Source organism: Rhipicephalus microplus, chromosome 10 (genome assembly GCF_043290135.1).
Source record: "Rhipicephalus microplus isolate Deutch F79 chromosome 10, USDA_Rmic, whole genome shotgun sequence".
Lineage (NCBI taxonomy): Eukaryota > Metazoa > Arthropoda > Arachnida > Ixodida > Ixodidae > Rhipicephalus > Rhipicephalus microplus.
Genome location: NC_134709.1, coordinates 9,864,336 through 9,881,058, shown reverse-complemented (window position 1 = coordinate 9,881,058; position 16,723 = coordinate 9,864,336). Strand labels below are relative to the sequence as shown.

General features: G+C 44.5%; 2 protein-coding genes across 3 annotated transcripts in view; one reads left to right on the top strand and one right to left on the bottom strand.

The window, feature by feature from the left end:
- Positions 1-16,723, bottom strand: part of LOC119181180 (uncharacterized) — a 767,515-nt gene that overhangs the window by 500,877 nt on the left and 249,915 nt on the right. The window lies entirely within an intron of this gene.
- On the top strand, positions 1,063-2,458 carry LOC142774167 (uncharacterized). Its single transcript, XM_075874560.1, has 2 exons — positions 1,063-1,655; positions 2,013-2,458. Exons 1-2 carry the CDS (start codon positions 1,275-1,277, stop codon positions 2,265-2,267), a joined length of 636 nt encoding a protein of 211 aa, XP_075730675.1. The 5' UTR covers positions 1,063-1,274; the 3' UTR covers positions 2,268-2,458.

The following is a 16,723-nucleotide window of genomic DNA, read 5'->3' as shown; positions in this document are numbered from 1 at the left end:
ATGAAGAGCCGGCCAGCTATTCAAAACCACTTTTTTGCGCTAGTTCAGCCCTTTGAACTTCGCTTACAATGAACTTTATTAGCCGCCATGGTGGTCTAGTGGCTAAGGCACCTGGCTGCTCAACCGCAGGTCGCGGGATCGAATCCAGGCCGCAGTGGCCGCATTTTTTGATTGGGGCGATAATTATTGAGGCCGGTGTGCTTAGGTTTAGGCGCACATTAAAAACCCCAGGTGGTATAAATTATCGGAGCCTTCCACTATGGCATCCTGCATCACAATATGGTGGTTTTCATACGATACACCACAGCAATTATTATGATAGCTTCTGTTATCCGAGATCAAGGTCCCTGTAACCTCACGTGAAAATCGAGAAGGCTATTGCGCGAGAAAGTGCCGGGCAGAGCTCGATCAGATTATCGCTTATGTCCCCAACCACCCGTGCGATAAACAAGCGTTCGTATCCCGAACCTCGGTGGTACATTCCTACAGAGAATGCATAGTCCTCGAGTTGCTGAATCTGGTAGTACCACGCACATTGGTCGTTGAAGACGAAGCTCAATGGCTGCCGGGTACAATTATTGCACTCCTTTCATTCTACCTACGGTGTGTTTTCTTTTTCTTTTTTTTCTGGTGGGTGGTTTTGATATTGAGTAAAAAAGTCTCACTGAATTAAGTCATTGATTTTGGCTGATCTCCTTGAGTGGGTACGAGCCATGGCTGTGGAATCATCATCATTATCATCATCATCATCATCATCATCGGTACCTCGCAAACGCGGTGGCATCCTTCTTGTGCGCCTGCACCCATAGAAAGCGAACAGCAGCCATTTCTGACGTCATGCCAGGTGCAACGTGCAAGCAAGTGTCTACACAAGGAGCTCAGAGACCTCCCGACCGAACTTATGCCCACAGCTTTATTCGACTAGACTATAAAAAATCATGGTGCGTAGCACCCCTTTCGTCCGAATTCTTAATTTTCTCGTGTTAACCGTGTTCATGGTCAGTCCACCGTAGTGGGTACGAGGCAAAAATCCAAGGTCGAGCAAGATGACATCGGAAGAAAGAACAGAACAGGCGTGAACGCGTGCGCACTGGTCGAATGATGCTGACCGGCCGTCGTTCGAGGCACTGTACACGCCCGTTGACACCGTAGGACGAACAGTCGTGGCTCCCTAGAGACAGCCTGGGGTGTGCTTGACCGACGACGCTCAGCTGGGCCGCACCTGTCTAGTCGTAGGCCTAGAACGAACCCGGACGAAGGACACAAGCGAAATCATGAGCAACACGCGCGTCAAGCGGGAAGGAGAGAAGACGGTCATCTACATGGATGGCCAGCAGCTTCAGGGCTCCGGAACCAACGTCGTCGTATCGTGCGGTCCGGGCGCGTCACAGTCGCGCGGCACGGTGTACCAAATGCCCAACGCAGGATCCGAGACCACCACGTTGTCCTGCATGGGTAGCGCCGGCTCCAGTTGCCGGACCAATTTGTCCATGGAAAACATGGACGAGCCGCAAGTCCTGCGCGTCGTGCCCAAAGGCACCACCATACTCCTGGAAGAGGTCAAGCCACCGCCCAAGGCACAGAGGTCTGGTAGCGCTGCGTCAGGGCACTCCGATCACGGCGGAGCTGTCCGAACTGGTTCACCGACTATTCAGGTCAGAAGAAATTGAGGCCATATACGGGCGCACGGCGACCACTTCATTGTCATGGTTCCATTAATTGTACAATTTATGTGCATTTGCAGTGAGCTAGATATTAAGCCTACAACAGCTACCTCACACTATTTTTCATCCCAAGAGGTGGTCTTTGCGCTTTTTGGCTGTCACTGACTTTAGTACAACTAGATACCACATATACTAGCATGTAAGCTCTCTAAAGAGGGGTGGAGGTGGGGGAAGAGTACGCGTTCCTTTCGATTTTCCTGCACCGCAATGTTTCCTGTGTCGCGTGAGAGCTTGATGCCGCATAATCTCTTGTGACACAATTCCTAAGGTACTTTGTATGCGACCCAGATTGTGCAAGAGTGCCATAGTTCGGTTGACTGCCCGCCACCACCACCGTCACGACCCGAGCCGATAGCTGCCGAGAACTGCGTCGAGTGCATCGCCGAGGTAATCGAACGACGCCGCGCTGGGCGTCGAGGCAGTGAGGACGAGACAGAGGTGCGAGTCACGGTCGAGGACGAGGAAGTGATGCCCGACGCTCAAAGGGGAAACGGCTGCTGCCCCTGCTGCGGGGCCCCGATGAACCGGCGCTTACGTGATTAGGGGCGCTGGCCGCAGGCATACGAGTCATCGGTGCTGATCAGTCGAGCCTCTGGCTGACTCGTATTCGTCGACGTCTGCGGTGTTGGACTGTGCGCAAGGCTGGCGAAGGCGTTGACGGGGCGCAACAGCTTTCCGGAGCAACCCCGTCCTTAGCGTTCCTCAAGGTCAAGAGCCATCTTGCATATTAGGAAAGGCAAAAAAATTGTTGAATTGGCTCCTGTCCGTACGCCTCTTGGTATTCATTCCACCTGCGACACATCTACACTATAAAAATAGGAGTCATTTGACCTGCGTCCTGTTTAACAGTGCATCAAAACAGTAAAATATAAAACTACTTAGTGCTAATATTTTAGTTTATGGCCTTGTTGTAGTCAGTATATGCGAGCGCTATTCACTGTAGTGCTAATTGTTTTTAAATTTCAATGTAAAGCCAACTCAATACAACATAATATGTAGAAAAATGGCCAGTTTTCATTTTTAAATTTTTTGTCCAATTCCTATGCAAAGGGCATAGTGAAATTATGACACAAAACTTTAGCTATTCAGTTTTGCCAAGTACGTTTACTTGTTAAGTATAAATCATCGGATTTACAACAGCTCAGAAACATGCACAGAAAGACTGTCAGTACATATTCTCCACGTATCTTTTGGTCCTCACACTGTGTCATTAAGGATCATGGAAATTTACGGTCGGGTTACGGAATGCATTCTTCACCAAAAACAATTTCATCCCAGCGAACTTCTTAAATCTCTCACTCCATATAACTCTGTGCCTTTCTCGAATACGTTTCTACCATCTCGGTAACCATTCTGTTCCTAATACTGTCCCCCTGTTGTCTGTTCTTCGCACTACGTCTTATCTAGTCGTTTTTATGGACGTTCTCGTACCTTATAACAAGGTGACTAAACATTACCAGCTACACAAATTGTTTTTTTTACCATATGTGAAACTTTTAAGGTCTACTCTTTGCAAGCTTCAAATTAGGTAATATCCCTGCCTTCAATAACACAATCAGTTCATTGAGGGCATCGATCTAACTTGCCTAGATTGTGAGCCACATTTACACGCTAGACCTATTGCTTTGGCAGTGCCCCTCATCCCACATATGAACGCACGATTGAAGAGGAAAGGAGCTCTGCGCTCAGGAGCTCAGAACTTTTACAACAACTGCAGGATCTTCCCTAGGGCCTGCGACGCAATGATGATTCGAAGGCTTGAGTTCTGGTGCATAAAAGACGGACATGTCACGTGAGAATCTGATGTAACATTCCGCTTTTCGTGGTTCGTTCAGTGCTTGTGGAACCCTCTTTGGCGCTGCATATTCACCGCACATAATTAGTGAAATAACCTTGTGAAATGACAGACGCTATATCTCGTCACACAAAATTTCCAAAAGCGCAATTAGCACCTTGTGTCATTTTTTGCAACAGAAACTGTAAACTTGCACTACCCCCCTCTTTGTACTTCCTAACGTTAATCTAAAATAGAAACACTTCAATGACAACGTGAATCACTGACCGATTCTATTGAAAACAGGATCCACAGTTTTTTTTTTCTTGTTTCACTCAGCTCACTGTTAGTGAGCATGCCTGTCAGAGCTAAACGCCTCCTAAGGAAATTTTGACGACCATAAAGTCGCTTGAATAGAAAACTTGCTCCGGCGAGCGTTGAACGCCAGCTGTTGGTTAGGAGTCTTTGTTTTCTTCATCACATATTCAAAGACGCAAGAGCCTTTTTCTGTTTCAAGTGAATGAAAGCAGTAACTGATCTCGCAGTTTTATTTGCTGTTTTAGTCAAGCTACGAAGGGAAAATATTTGAGCAAGCAGATGCCATACGCAAGTTCACATAGATTATATCTGTGTTCTGGCCAAACCGTCTAGTTGTTGAAAAAAAATAAGTAAGATAGGTCAAAGTAAATGAAGGAACCATGACCGATTCCCAGCGTCAGCAGGACTCTAAGGAACTGTTCATACTACCAAGAAACCACAAAAGAAAACGCCTTATATGTAAGTAGGTAATCATGAATAAGTGTACATATTATACGTAATCAAATGCATAAAAATAACCATTTAATAACCAAAGCGCTTGCGAAATGGTGCAAGTAGCACAATATATATTCTTACAGGGACCCTGATTGAAGTTTTCTGGACGCTGCCTGGTTGCAGAAAAACATATTGTTATGGTTAGATTGAGTTTAACTATGTTTATTTACAGCAGAGATCAGGCGACGATCGGTGATGATGGCGAACATAGGCCGAACCAAGTAACTTCCTCTTCATCCACCTTTGTCCCCAAAAAATGGCCCGGCTCATACCGTATCAATATTCTGAAGTGCAGAAAAAAAACCCTAAGCACTACACTCTCGAAAGTAAATAATTAATGTAAAACTGTGTTTCACTTCCCAAACGGCAATATTTATTAGAAGTAAAACGAAAACAAAAAATTGCCCGCAGCTTCCCTCGGGGGAACACTGAGGAGGATGCGGAGCATATAATTGGTTAACGGGGTGTTAAAGTGCGACTTACTTGGGTCGATGGCTAAATTGGTTAACGTGGTTGTGAAATGGGGTGTTAAATTGCGACTTACTTGGGTCGATGGCTAAATTGGTTAACGTGGTTGTAGGAGGGGGTGTTAAATGAGTGAACACGTACACACGTATGCGAAAGGGCGGCGCTGGTCGAAGGGACGTCGATCATTGTGTTTGTGGATTCGTTGGAATTCATTTCACCGCGACCTTGGACGTCGACGCGCCGTACAAACCAACCGACGAGCGGCAACTGAGCGAGCGAGCGCCGACCTTGAGTATATATACAGCACGACGGCGCATGCACTGTCAGCTGTTGAATGTTCTCGAAGCGCGACGCCACATGCGCGTTCACTGGAGAATCAGGAGAATTGTAGATGTCGAACGCGGTGTGTAGAGGAGGAAGGGTGCACAGATGGTGGAGGAGTGAAGCGCGCGCGGTGTGTAGAGGAGGAAGGGATGCACAGATGGTGGAAGAGTGGGCGACGGCGCGACGGCGCATGCGCGCGCGTCAGCTGTCGAATGTTCGAGAAGCGGTGTGGACGGCGCGGACGGCGCGGACGGCGCACTACAAGGCGCGAGTATAAGATGCTCCGCATCTAAAACATTGTTGCTAACTCCGACATGAATCTGTAATACAATAGTAAAACGTACAATTACAGAAATAGGCGAGCGTTTGCGGCTCGCTGATATAATAAAACATGAACGATGTCTTTTGGTGTTCGGTGGCTATAGCACTGTTTAACGGGGATGCACCCACGTTGACGCTTGGGAGCACATTTCCACCCTGACCACAATCGTTCATGATCAACGATTACGCGAACATTTGTGCTAACTGTAGCAATTAATGGTGAGAGCATAATTAGACGACGTGGTGTGGCAGCCAGAGGAGAACTGATGACTATACTACGCACAACTTGTGCTTAAGACACCAGTCCTTGGCACGTTAAAAGATATTGAACACAACGGCCAGACTAAAGGAAAACAGAACACGCGACGTGATTTGCCTTTACCCGGCCACGAGATTTCTCGGGGTGAGCGTAATGGGGGTACGTGGTGTTACATCCGAAGCTTCACACCTAAAGCGACGAAGGCACTGCTGAAGTTTCCGCGAACAAACTTCTTTTGTTGAGATATGTTGACTCTCCCGTATGTGTGTGTGCATGTGTGTGTGTGTGCATGTGTGTGCGTGAGTGTGCGTGTGAATGTGTGCGTGCGTGTGCGTGTGCATATGTGCGTGTGTGTGTGTGTGTATGCGTGCGTGAGCGTGTGCGTGTGCGTGTGTGGTTTTTTTTCCTTCCTCTCCCTTTCTCCGCTGCCTAACTTTTGTCTTCGCCTTCTCCAGTGCAAAGTAGCCAGCCAAATAGTTATCTATATTTCGGTTAACCTCCCTGCCTTTCCGCATTGAATTTATGCCTCTACCTTTCTGGGTATTTACTGCAGCTACGATGAAGAGACCTTCAACCGCTGCGTACGCCTTGCTTTTCACTGGTACTTTCGCTACCCTCCTGGGGAGAGACCGTGCGGTGGCCGCCAAAGACGCTGACGATTATGGTCCCTACAACGTGTACTACAACATCAAGCTTCTGGAGACGGGAAAGTGGACGCCCTGTCTGCAGTGCTTCGCCATGCCCTGTTCACCGGGCGAGAGGGTGCTGCGTCCCTTGGACGAAAGTAACCTGTGCTGTAGATTCTGCCGGACGCTCAGTAAGTATTGTCACGCGGTTGTGACATTGAAGGAGAAATCCGAGTCGGCGGCTTTTGAGACGACACTTTTAAAGAAGATAGTCCTTCTTGGGGACCTTCGTTGCAAAAATTCTGGTCTGTCTGTCTGTCTGTCTGTCTGTCTGTCTGTCTGTCTGTCTGTCTGTCTGTCTGTCTGTCTGTCTGTCTGTCTGTCTGTCTGTCTGTCTGTCTGTCTGTCTGTCTGTCTGTCTGTCTGTCTGTCTGTCTGTCTGTCTGTCTGTCTGTCTGTCTGTCTGTCTGTCTGTCTGTCTGTCTGTCTGTCTGTCTGTCTGTCTGTCTGTCTGTCTGTCTGTCTGTCTGTCTGTCTGTCTGTCTGTCTGTCTGTCTGTCTGTCTGTCTGTCTGTCTGTCTGTCTGTCTGTCTGTCTGTCTGTCTGTCTGTCTGTCTGTCTGTCTGTCTGTCTGTCTGTCTGTCTGTCTGTCTGTCTGTCTGTCTGTCTGTCTGTCTGTCTGTCTGTCTGTCTGTCTGTCTGTCTGTCTGTCTGTCTGTCTGTCTGTCTGTCTGTCTGTCTGTCTGTCTGTCCAGCCTTAATGATACTCCAATCGGCACCAACCAATATCCAAAACGGTCGACCCCATCCGCAGTGACCACCAATATTGCTCAAGATTCAGCGTTCATACTTGTACGATTGTGTCAATTGAAAAGCAAATATAGTGCATATCTGAGGCACCATAACAACACGTCAGTATTCTGTGTGTGTGTCTTTTACTAGAAAAACTAGCGGAGTGGCACGCGCGCGCTCTTTTGAATTGGGGAAGAAAACCCGCGCACGTTAATCATATATAAAAAAATAGTTGTTTCTGATGAGCTAACCTACAAAGGCGATTTTCAGTGACTTATACTTCAATAAAATTTGCCTCAAATTTGATGCTTACTAAGAAAAAAACCTAGTGTCAGAAGGACGCATTTTGAGAACTATCTGACCACAGAAGGTTGCCACGTTAAACTCACTGGGCGTAACCTCCTCGGTGTTAGCAAAGTTTAGCTAGGGTCGGCCGCAGCGCCATAAACTAGCGGCAGTAATAGTGGGAACTAGACACGAAGCGCACGGAGGCCGTAAGGGAATGCGCGCGTTCCACTCCTCTAGTCCAACAGTCATGAAAAGAGTCGAGATGGCGATGCTTGGAGTGTTCACTAGATGTACGGACGGACGGACCGACAGATAGATGCAAGGACGGATGAATGAACGCACAGACAGACGCGCGCACGGACGGACAGACGCATGGGCAGGTGAACGCACGGACGGTCGCACAGGCGGACGCACGAACGGATGGAGAAGCGGACAGATTGATGGATGCTTCGCCCCACTTATCATTCACTGCGTGGATATGCTGTGATTTTTTTTTCTGCATTCATGCGTGGCACCGATGTGCTTACGCTTAGGTCCCATAAAAAAAAAGTTAAAGGTGAACTTTTAAAGACCATTTAATTGATTGATATGTGGGGTTTAACGTCCCAAAACCACCACATGAATATGAGAGACGCCGTAGTGGAGGGCTCTGAAAATTTCGACCATCTGGGGTTCTTTAACGTGCGCCCATATTTCAACAAACAGGTCTACAACATTTCCACCTCCGTGGCAAATGCAGGCGCCGCAGCGGGGATTTGATCCCGCGGCCTGCGGGTCAGCAGCCGAGTACCTTAGCCACTTGACCACCACGGCAAGGCCTTAAAGACCATTTAATGCTGGGTCACAATAAAATAAATTATTGTTTTAGTGCCTACGGAAACTCGAATCACGAAACAAGTGTTTTAGCCCAGAATCCATGTTTATATATATATAATGGATAGTATAACATTCAGTTGCAGTAACAACAGAAGGTTTTACCGTCATTAGGTGATGGAAAATGGAATAAATTTTTGTTTGAATAGATCACTCTCAAATAGATGAAAACTAGTGCTGTCTATGTGCGGGAATTTCAATAAGAGCAATCTGCAACTAAATCGCCTTTCGATGCATGCGTGCTCTAAACAATTCTGTCAAAAGCATACATGAGGCGTCAAAATTACATTTGATGGTTGAAAACTGGACGGTTATATGCTCTCTCATATTATGGTACGAAGTACTCAAAATCGTTAACCACTTTTTGTAAACACACAGCGCCGAACTTTCCAGCACGTGGGACGGCTTTCAGCTCTCCCATAGTACAGTAGCAAGTGCTGTAAAAGTAGCAAGTGCTGTAAATCATTAACCACTCTTCCAAACACACAGCGCTGGGGCACAAAACCGGAAGCAGTCTAGCATCTCCGTTGGGGGACGGCTTTATGCTCTCCAATAGTAGATTACCAAGTACTCTAAATCTTTAAACACTTCTTCTAAACACACAGCACTCTACTGATTCAGGAGACAGTGCAAGATGCCTACGGGACGGCTTTATGCTCTCCTATAGTAGAGTACCTAGTACTCAAAATCATTAACCCCTTTTTCAAAACACACACGCACCGACGTCGTTTTGTACGCCGTGGGACCAGTAAAATACCCCAATGTCATCAGGTAATGAATAAGTATATAAATTTATTAAAGCAATCAACTTTTTTCGTGAATTCAGCCATATATATTGCTACCCGCCCGTAGCGGGTCGAGGGCAAGAGCGGCTCTCGCCCTGAAGGAAAAAAGCTCTCGTGCTTCTTTTGTGCTCGAGAGCCAGGTGCGACAGACGCATATTCCAGAAATTAGATACTCGGTGGCCTCGTGACAATATTACGAGAGCTAAGAGACACTAGTGAAACAGTGAATCAGTTTAAATTTCTAAATTACACACTGTTATATCAAGACTGCTTGTTGGTCTAGATGGTACTTCAATCAATAACACATACACAGAGTAAAACAAACACAGAGTGAAGAAACACACAACAATACAAGGACCACCTCTTCATGCCGTTGCGTGCTTCTTTACACTGTGCTTATTACTTCGTAGCCAGAATATGTAATTAAGCATGCACACTGTTTACTCCGATGAAGTTCACTGCCACAGGTTTGATTATTAGTAGGGGTGAAGATCAATGTCAAAGTCTCATTTTTGTGTATCGCGCTTAAATCACCGCACGTGATGTCTTGGATTTCCAACTGTACTCTTCGTATTCGCGAAGCACTGACTTAACGAAATTTTTTGAAACTTTCTATGTTACATTTATGGTCCTCTTGAAGGACAACGTACATAATTTTTGCCGATTGGAAACTACGTTGTCACCCCGTAATGCGCCGTCGAAATCCATGACATCAGGTCATCGAACTTGGTGCACCAACTTCAAGGTGGCGTCGCTACTGCCTTCTCTTTTCTCGAGTTTTCGCGCTTACCAAGCTTATGCTAGCGGCAAGTGCAGTAATTTCGAAATAGTGAAAACAAAATTTACCAATGCATGAAAGAAGCATTTTTTTTATCTTTAGTGAAAATGTCGTGTTGGTTATCCGAGTAAGTTTATAATTTCGAAACAGAGTGCTGAGACACAAAGTTAATATAAGTGCGTCACTTGCACAGCGAATTATATCTATTAGGATGGCACGCAACTAATAATGTTGCGCATAGCAGGTATGAACAAAATGAACGAGGATTAAGAAAAGGTGGATGCAAAATGACCGCTTACATACGCTGCGGATCATTAGCAACTTTTTCAATAAATTTTTCAATCATTACAATTTTCAATCATTTTCAGCGTTTTAAAGTTTAGCACACCATGTATATTTTAGCATATCAGCCGCCCTACGCTTAATTCAGTCATACAGAAAATGAAAAGCATACGTGTGTTATCACAGGGAGGACCCTGTCCTATCACGCAATGCCTCTGAAGCTTACGCAACTGAATCACACCACTGGACAAAGCCGTCTTTGTGTAGCGCTATTTGAACCCACAAGGCAGCCACCAAGTGGTAGCTACACGGAATATAAAATAAAAATACTTAGGAGAACAAAGTCGAGTAATTGTGAAGTAAGAACATGCCTGCTTCTTTTTTTTAAGATGCTAGAGTAGATTGTTTCGGCAGAGAGAACGTGACATGAGCATTAATTATGCACAACTTTATACACGTGTTTTGAAAATAAAAGCGCCCGTGACACGCTATTGAAGACGGGATTGCCAGTAAGCGCTTAAGCAAGCACGGTGCCCTCCATACAGCGTTTCTGTCCTTCACATTGTCTTCGACAGGCTTGCTTTAATGTGACATTCAAGCGGTCAGGGTGAGTGATAATTTTAGCTGCAGTAATGGCGACAGTGTTCCTTTACGTCGAATTTTCCTAAGAACAGAGCTTCTGAAGAACGTGCTCCATGCAAGTTCTTGGACTCGAAGTTTGTACCTTGAAGAAACACTGGGAAGCAAAACCATTTTTAGGGTATTATTAAGGTGCACCTCCCCATTCCCGAAAACACAACCCTTATCGAGGCACGACGCTTAGCAAGTGAGAAAAAGCGCGAAAATAAACTGCGGGTGGGGGCGCTATCTCGCGATTCCCGCACCAAACACTATGACGTCATCAATTTTTGAAGGCATCTACTGTGTCCTACGTAGCTTCCAATCAATAAAAATGAAGTTAATTTTCATCTGTGGGTGCCATAGGTTTAGCATACGAAGTTTAAGAAAATTTCATGGAGCGAACGCCACGAAAACTCTAAAGTTACATTCTGAAATTTCAGACGTCACACACGAAATTTAAAAATGAAACTCTTATGATAGTAAAAAATATGACAGTAGACTTTTCAAACGGCATTTTGTTAATCTAAACCAATTCATTGTTCTTCTTTAGTGTCTCTTTAACTTGGTACTTTGTTCTGAAGCGCTGTATCGGCGTTGGTGAAAACTCACTGGCAGTTATTTCAATCAATCAATCAATCAATCAATCAATCAATCAACCAATACATCAATCGATCAATACATCAATCAATCTAATACTGCTCGAAAGTGAGTGCTATCTTTTTCTCCTTCGTTTCAGCCGACGTATTGATGCTTCCTTCTCCGAAAGGGTTACGCACCAAATGTGCCTGTGCTTTGCTCTGCCTCCGAAACTGGAGGAATCAAAAACTTTCGGCATATTGCCTGGTTTTTAACTGCCACCGGTACAGGGCCTTATTTGACCAAGCCGGGATGCGCGTGATGACATGACGTCATACGGTGGCGCCATCGTGGGATATTGGTACTTAGTATTATTCGTGCTCACACCACCAAATCAAATGCTCAAGTTTAGTGTGGCATCCGAGTATATCGCCTTAATACGAAGGTGACATTCGCATCAAGTGCAATGACTGTACCGTGATTTTGTATTCTACTGCCTCGCCATACTTCCGGACATACGCAAACGAGAAGCCTCACCTTTGCACTGTTTTACGACAACTGAACGGAAGCGATTTCATTGTAGAGAAGGTATTGGGACCATGGCGTTGCCCATCCCAGTTCCGAAACTCAACAAAAGCGTTGTTGCGTATTCTCCGGGACACCTGTCTGATTCGCCGTTTGTGATGTCAAACGTGAAACTGTTATGCTTCGACAAGTTTTTTTTCCCCTCTTCCCAAGTGCATGGTAGCCTAATGAACTCGGCCCTGGTTAACCTCCCTACCTTTCTTCTTGTTTTCTCTGTCTCTCAGACATCTGATCTTAACCAGTGCATTAAAGAATCATCGTGTTATAAATAATTGATAATATACGCACCGCGCTTCACGCTGGTGCAGGTTTCTATGCACTATACCATGAACTCTCGGTATTTTCCAGATTCTGGTGAGAAGTGTGGCGCCTTCAGAAACGAGAAGCCAGTGGTCTGCCCACGAGACCACTACTGTCGCATAAGCACGAGGAAGTGTGAATACATACCGTGAACACAGAGGAATGGTGTGTTTTGGTATATACCAGCGCAAACTGATAACGCACACTCTGGACGTTCTGTAACAATGAATTGTGAAACTGAAAAAAAAGATTAGATATATATAAACACATTTTACAGCAATGCTTGGCATATGTGTCACCAAACTGCAGTGGAAATCTCACTACGTTATAAAGAAGAATTCATCTTGTTGTTTTTTTTATGTTAAAAAAAAGCTTTGTTGACCTAACCACTACAACGCTGCTATCCACGCTATCTTTTTGTAGCATTATGCTTTGTAATGCAGGCTTTCTTTTTACCACTTTGGGTTAACAGCAAATGAGCATCGGTGCAGTAGGGAGTGCTTCACAATTGATGAAACAGCGTGGACATTTAAAGACAAAGAAACACTTGCATGGCAGGTGATCGGTACTCTATATGGACTACAGAACACTCCAATGAGATTGCATTTTGGAGTGTACAAAGTAACGTTTGCCCCGAAAGATAACAGAGCTCTACACCACCGAAATCGAGACAAACTTGTAGCAAACCCGTAATATGCGAAACTGTTAATTTGTTTGTTTGTTTGTTTGTTTGTTTGTCCGCACATCCTCAGACCAAAAGTTAGTGAAATAGAAATGTACTGAAGAATTCCTAATAGTAGCCACTAAAGTATCATATCTTGTATAACAAGAACGGAACCATAGGGAAAAAAACGTTGCTCGTAAGTTTCACGAGAGGAACTAGTTCTCAGAATAAGACCATGTCATATTCATGATTCACTCTTTTGCCTTTAATAAATAGTTTTATATAGGTTTACAGGCTGCACCTAGTTCTCTTTTACCTCACTCTCGTCAAGTTTGATGTATTGAGTAATGAGAGGGCATACGTGGGATATTTGGTGGCTTTATAACAATAATAACTCCTGTGAAGAAATATATGAAGAAATTACGTAGCAGCTTGGAACGCGATGAAATGATTAAACTTCCTAGAAAGCGAAGACATAGTCAACGCTACAAACTACAGCGAAATGGTTGGTTGGCAAAAGGGCCTGTATGATGTAATTCTCTGTGATCGTCACCAATCAATTATCCATACACGTGTGACATGCTACACAATTCCTACAGGACATGCTGCGCAATAAATTAATGGCTTACAAAATTTTCCTTGATCCCTGTAATTATTAACCTACCCATTGGTAGTCAGAACTTAATTCCGTTAAACATCATGCTAGACGCTTTTAGGGATGCAGTATTGTTTAGATCCTACGTAAACAATAACGAGCAAATCACATCCTAGGCTTCTTCAGAAATATTGGCGTTTTGTGATGTCGTGGTTACGTAATATAGAGAGGTCATCGCCTGATGATACTTTTCTGCATCAATCGCAATGACGCTGCCAACGCCGACAATTACCTGTCGCATTTAATGGGTAATCAAAGGTTTTAGGCCTGACACATGAAAGCCAGGTTTTCATACGTGTGTGGTGTCCTATTCAGCATCAGCACGTTTTCAGTGGAAACTCGCTCCATTAGACTATAGGTCCCTCCATCAGTGGGCTCTAAAAGACTCATACAAAATGAAACGATAGTTTGTAATCGTTTTTGTTGTTGTTAGGTTCTCGTGTGAAAATCTGCATGAAACTTCTATCTCGCCACTTTATTTCACGTGGTAGAAGTGTATGCGTGCAATTATTACAGGGGGTAAAATAACGAAAAGAAGAAAAGCAGAGCCTCATGTTTTTTTTTTTTTTGTTGTTGTAATCCATTATCATGCTGGCCTTCGTGCTTTTGACGGGTGGCTAAAGAACAGTGAATATAATGATGACGAAAAATTTATTCGTTTGTCTTCTAGCCAGGCACTCCTCAAAAATGACACCCCCTCCCCTTTATTTTTCAGCGTTTCCTACTAATTGAACCATCGAGACGTTAAAGAAGAATGACAGCCTCCACATGAAATGTGGGATGCAGTTCGCATCTTACTGTATTTTTATCAGAGTTCACAGCATAGGGGAGTGCTTTCATCTCACGATATAAGTGCCCAGCGCACCATGGCAAAGCAAATAAGATCGAGCTACCATGACTTGTTTATGACAAGCACTCCAAAGACAGCCAATCATAGAAAGCCTCATACGATAATAAAACAAAAATAATGGACCGAATATTAAAAAGAAAAATACCCTCTGAGGCCGATGTCTCTGGGGTCTAACATGGTTTTCATGCCCGGCTCTTAAGTACCTCGTTAAGCGACCCCCTGCATTTCATTGTCCTCGCTAAAGCGACGCATTTTATGTTAATTTTTATTTGAATAAGCAGCAGTTTACTGTAGCGATTGGACCAAGAATAAATAACGCTATATCAAGGACCGGTTTCTTCTGAGTACGCCGTGCAAAACTGAATTACGCTTCCCATCGTTTTGTTTCGGTGTTTTTAAAAGCATCCGTTGGGAATTACCACAAGGCGCTGTGTTGTCTAGTTTTTTTCAATTAGTTGACTTGTCGTTTCGTCAGAAATTAAAACGACTCAATATATTGATTTAGGTTGCTCGTGCTTTATAAAAATTTCAGACATCAGAAGCCCCTTCGAACATACAAAAACGGTTTCATCTGCACAAACCCTTAAAGAAGCTTATAGACAGATGACAGCAAGCACTGACACAATATAAAGAAGGCTGGCTGATGCTCTTTCTGTGTGATGGGTACCTACCACGCTATCATGTCCCAGGGCATTACCGGACACCATAGCACATACCGATATGAAAATAAAATTAACGCAGCTTGCATGAAGTCGCACAAGACAAATGGGCACGTTGCAGCATATCTTGCTGACAATCCATAAAGATTGTTGGAGTGGTCAATAAATACGTGTTGGTTCATGTTGATAAGTTTCTTATTACAACACATGGGAAACCTCGACCCTCACACTTTTACTTTATTGCGCAAATAAATGTCTGTGGAGATGGATATATAAATGGCAGCAATACTTTTTTCAACACCTTTTTGAACGTGGTCAAAAAAAAAAAACACTGTCGAAGAATAGTTGAGGTGGCTGCCAACATGCGAGCCAAATCATGTAGTGCAGCACATGGTATGTCATTTACAACGATATATTGAAGTGAGCTAGAAAATGCCCGCTTTCCTCTCAACAAATGATGCCACAAGCTCTATCTTTCACGTACTGCGTCATAAGCCTAGGGTCCTGCATGAAGGCTTATCTGAGTATCGGGACCTGACACGCAGTTACCACTGCGGGCTCGCCTCCCCATTCCATACTGCTAGAATTACACACAACATCCTACCGAAAGTACGCCGCGCATTCTTGTCAAAAAAGAAAAAATTCAGCCGCCTCAACTTTGCGAGCACCGACAAAACAACGAAGCCCGTGCCATCCGTCGTCAGGTTCACCCCGTACCCACTTTGAGTGTGCCCCCCACCGGTTCACCCTCACCGCTGAGCTTTGAAACCCCTCCTCTCTCTAACCTTTCCACCGAGCCAACGCCTCACCCATCTTGGTGTGGTACAACGCTCACTATAGTGCCTAGAATATACTATACTCTTACATGTCTTACCAGCTCCAACTCTCGCCACACAGGCCACGCGACTAGTGGTACGCCATAATAGGATGCGGAAACCTCGATTAACCACAGCTTGACTGTTAGAAAAAAAGAAAGCGATAGTGTCATCACATGTGCTGGTGTTTTAACTAGGGCTCCGTAATTGAGGATAAATCCGAAAAAAAAAACTCGATGAACACTCACCGGTAAATGTTTTCGACAATTCCGATTTATCGAGTAAACTCCGATATTAAAGGGACATTTTCAATGTTCAAAGCCAATTTTTAAAGCTAAAAGTCCTCAGTCGAAAGATGCGCACCTCCGTCAGCAGCAGCAACTTCGTAAAGCATGCTTGTGTCTATTGCAACACGCTTCAAGTTCATAATATGAAAAAACAAAACAAAAACAGAAGTGTATAAATTTCCGTATTTGTGCTTGTGTGTAGACGTGCTTGTCACTTAGATTTCTGGGAGGTTTCAGCGCACAGTGTGCTCGCATATTTGTGTTCTGATGATTTCATGAAATACCTCTGAGTGATAATAATAATAATAATAATAATAATAATAATAATAATAATAATAATAATAATAATAATAATAATAATAATAATAATAATAATAATAATAATAAATCAGCGTACTATTGCACAATATGAGACTAACGCTGCATAGCTACATCTGCCCTCACTGCAATGTGGCAGACACTCTGGCGCACCTCCTACTGCAGTGCAAAATAGGCGTCCCAAGGCTGCAAGCAACAAGAGATGTAGACCGAAACCTCCTCTGTGAAGCGTGGGAGGCTGTGATCTCCCAGCCGGACTTGGTCGACCAGCGTCAACTCGTCTATA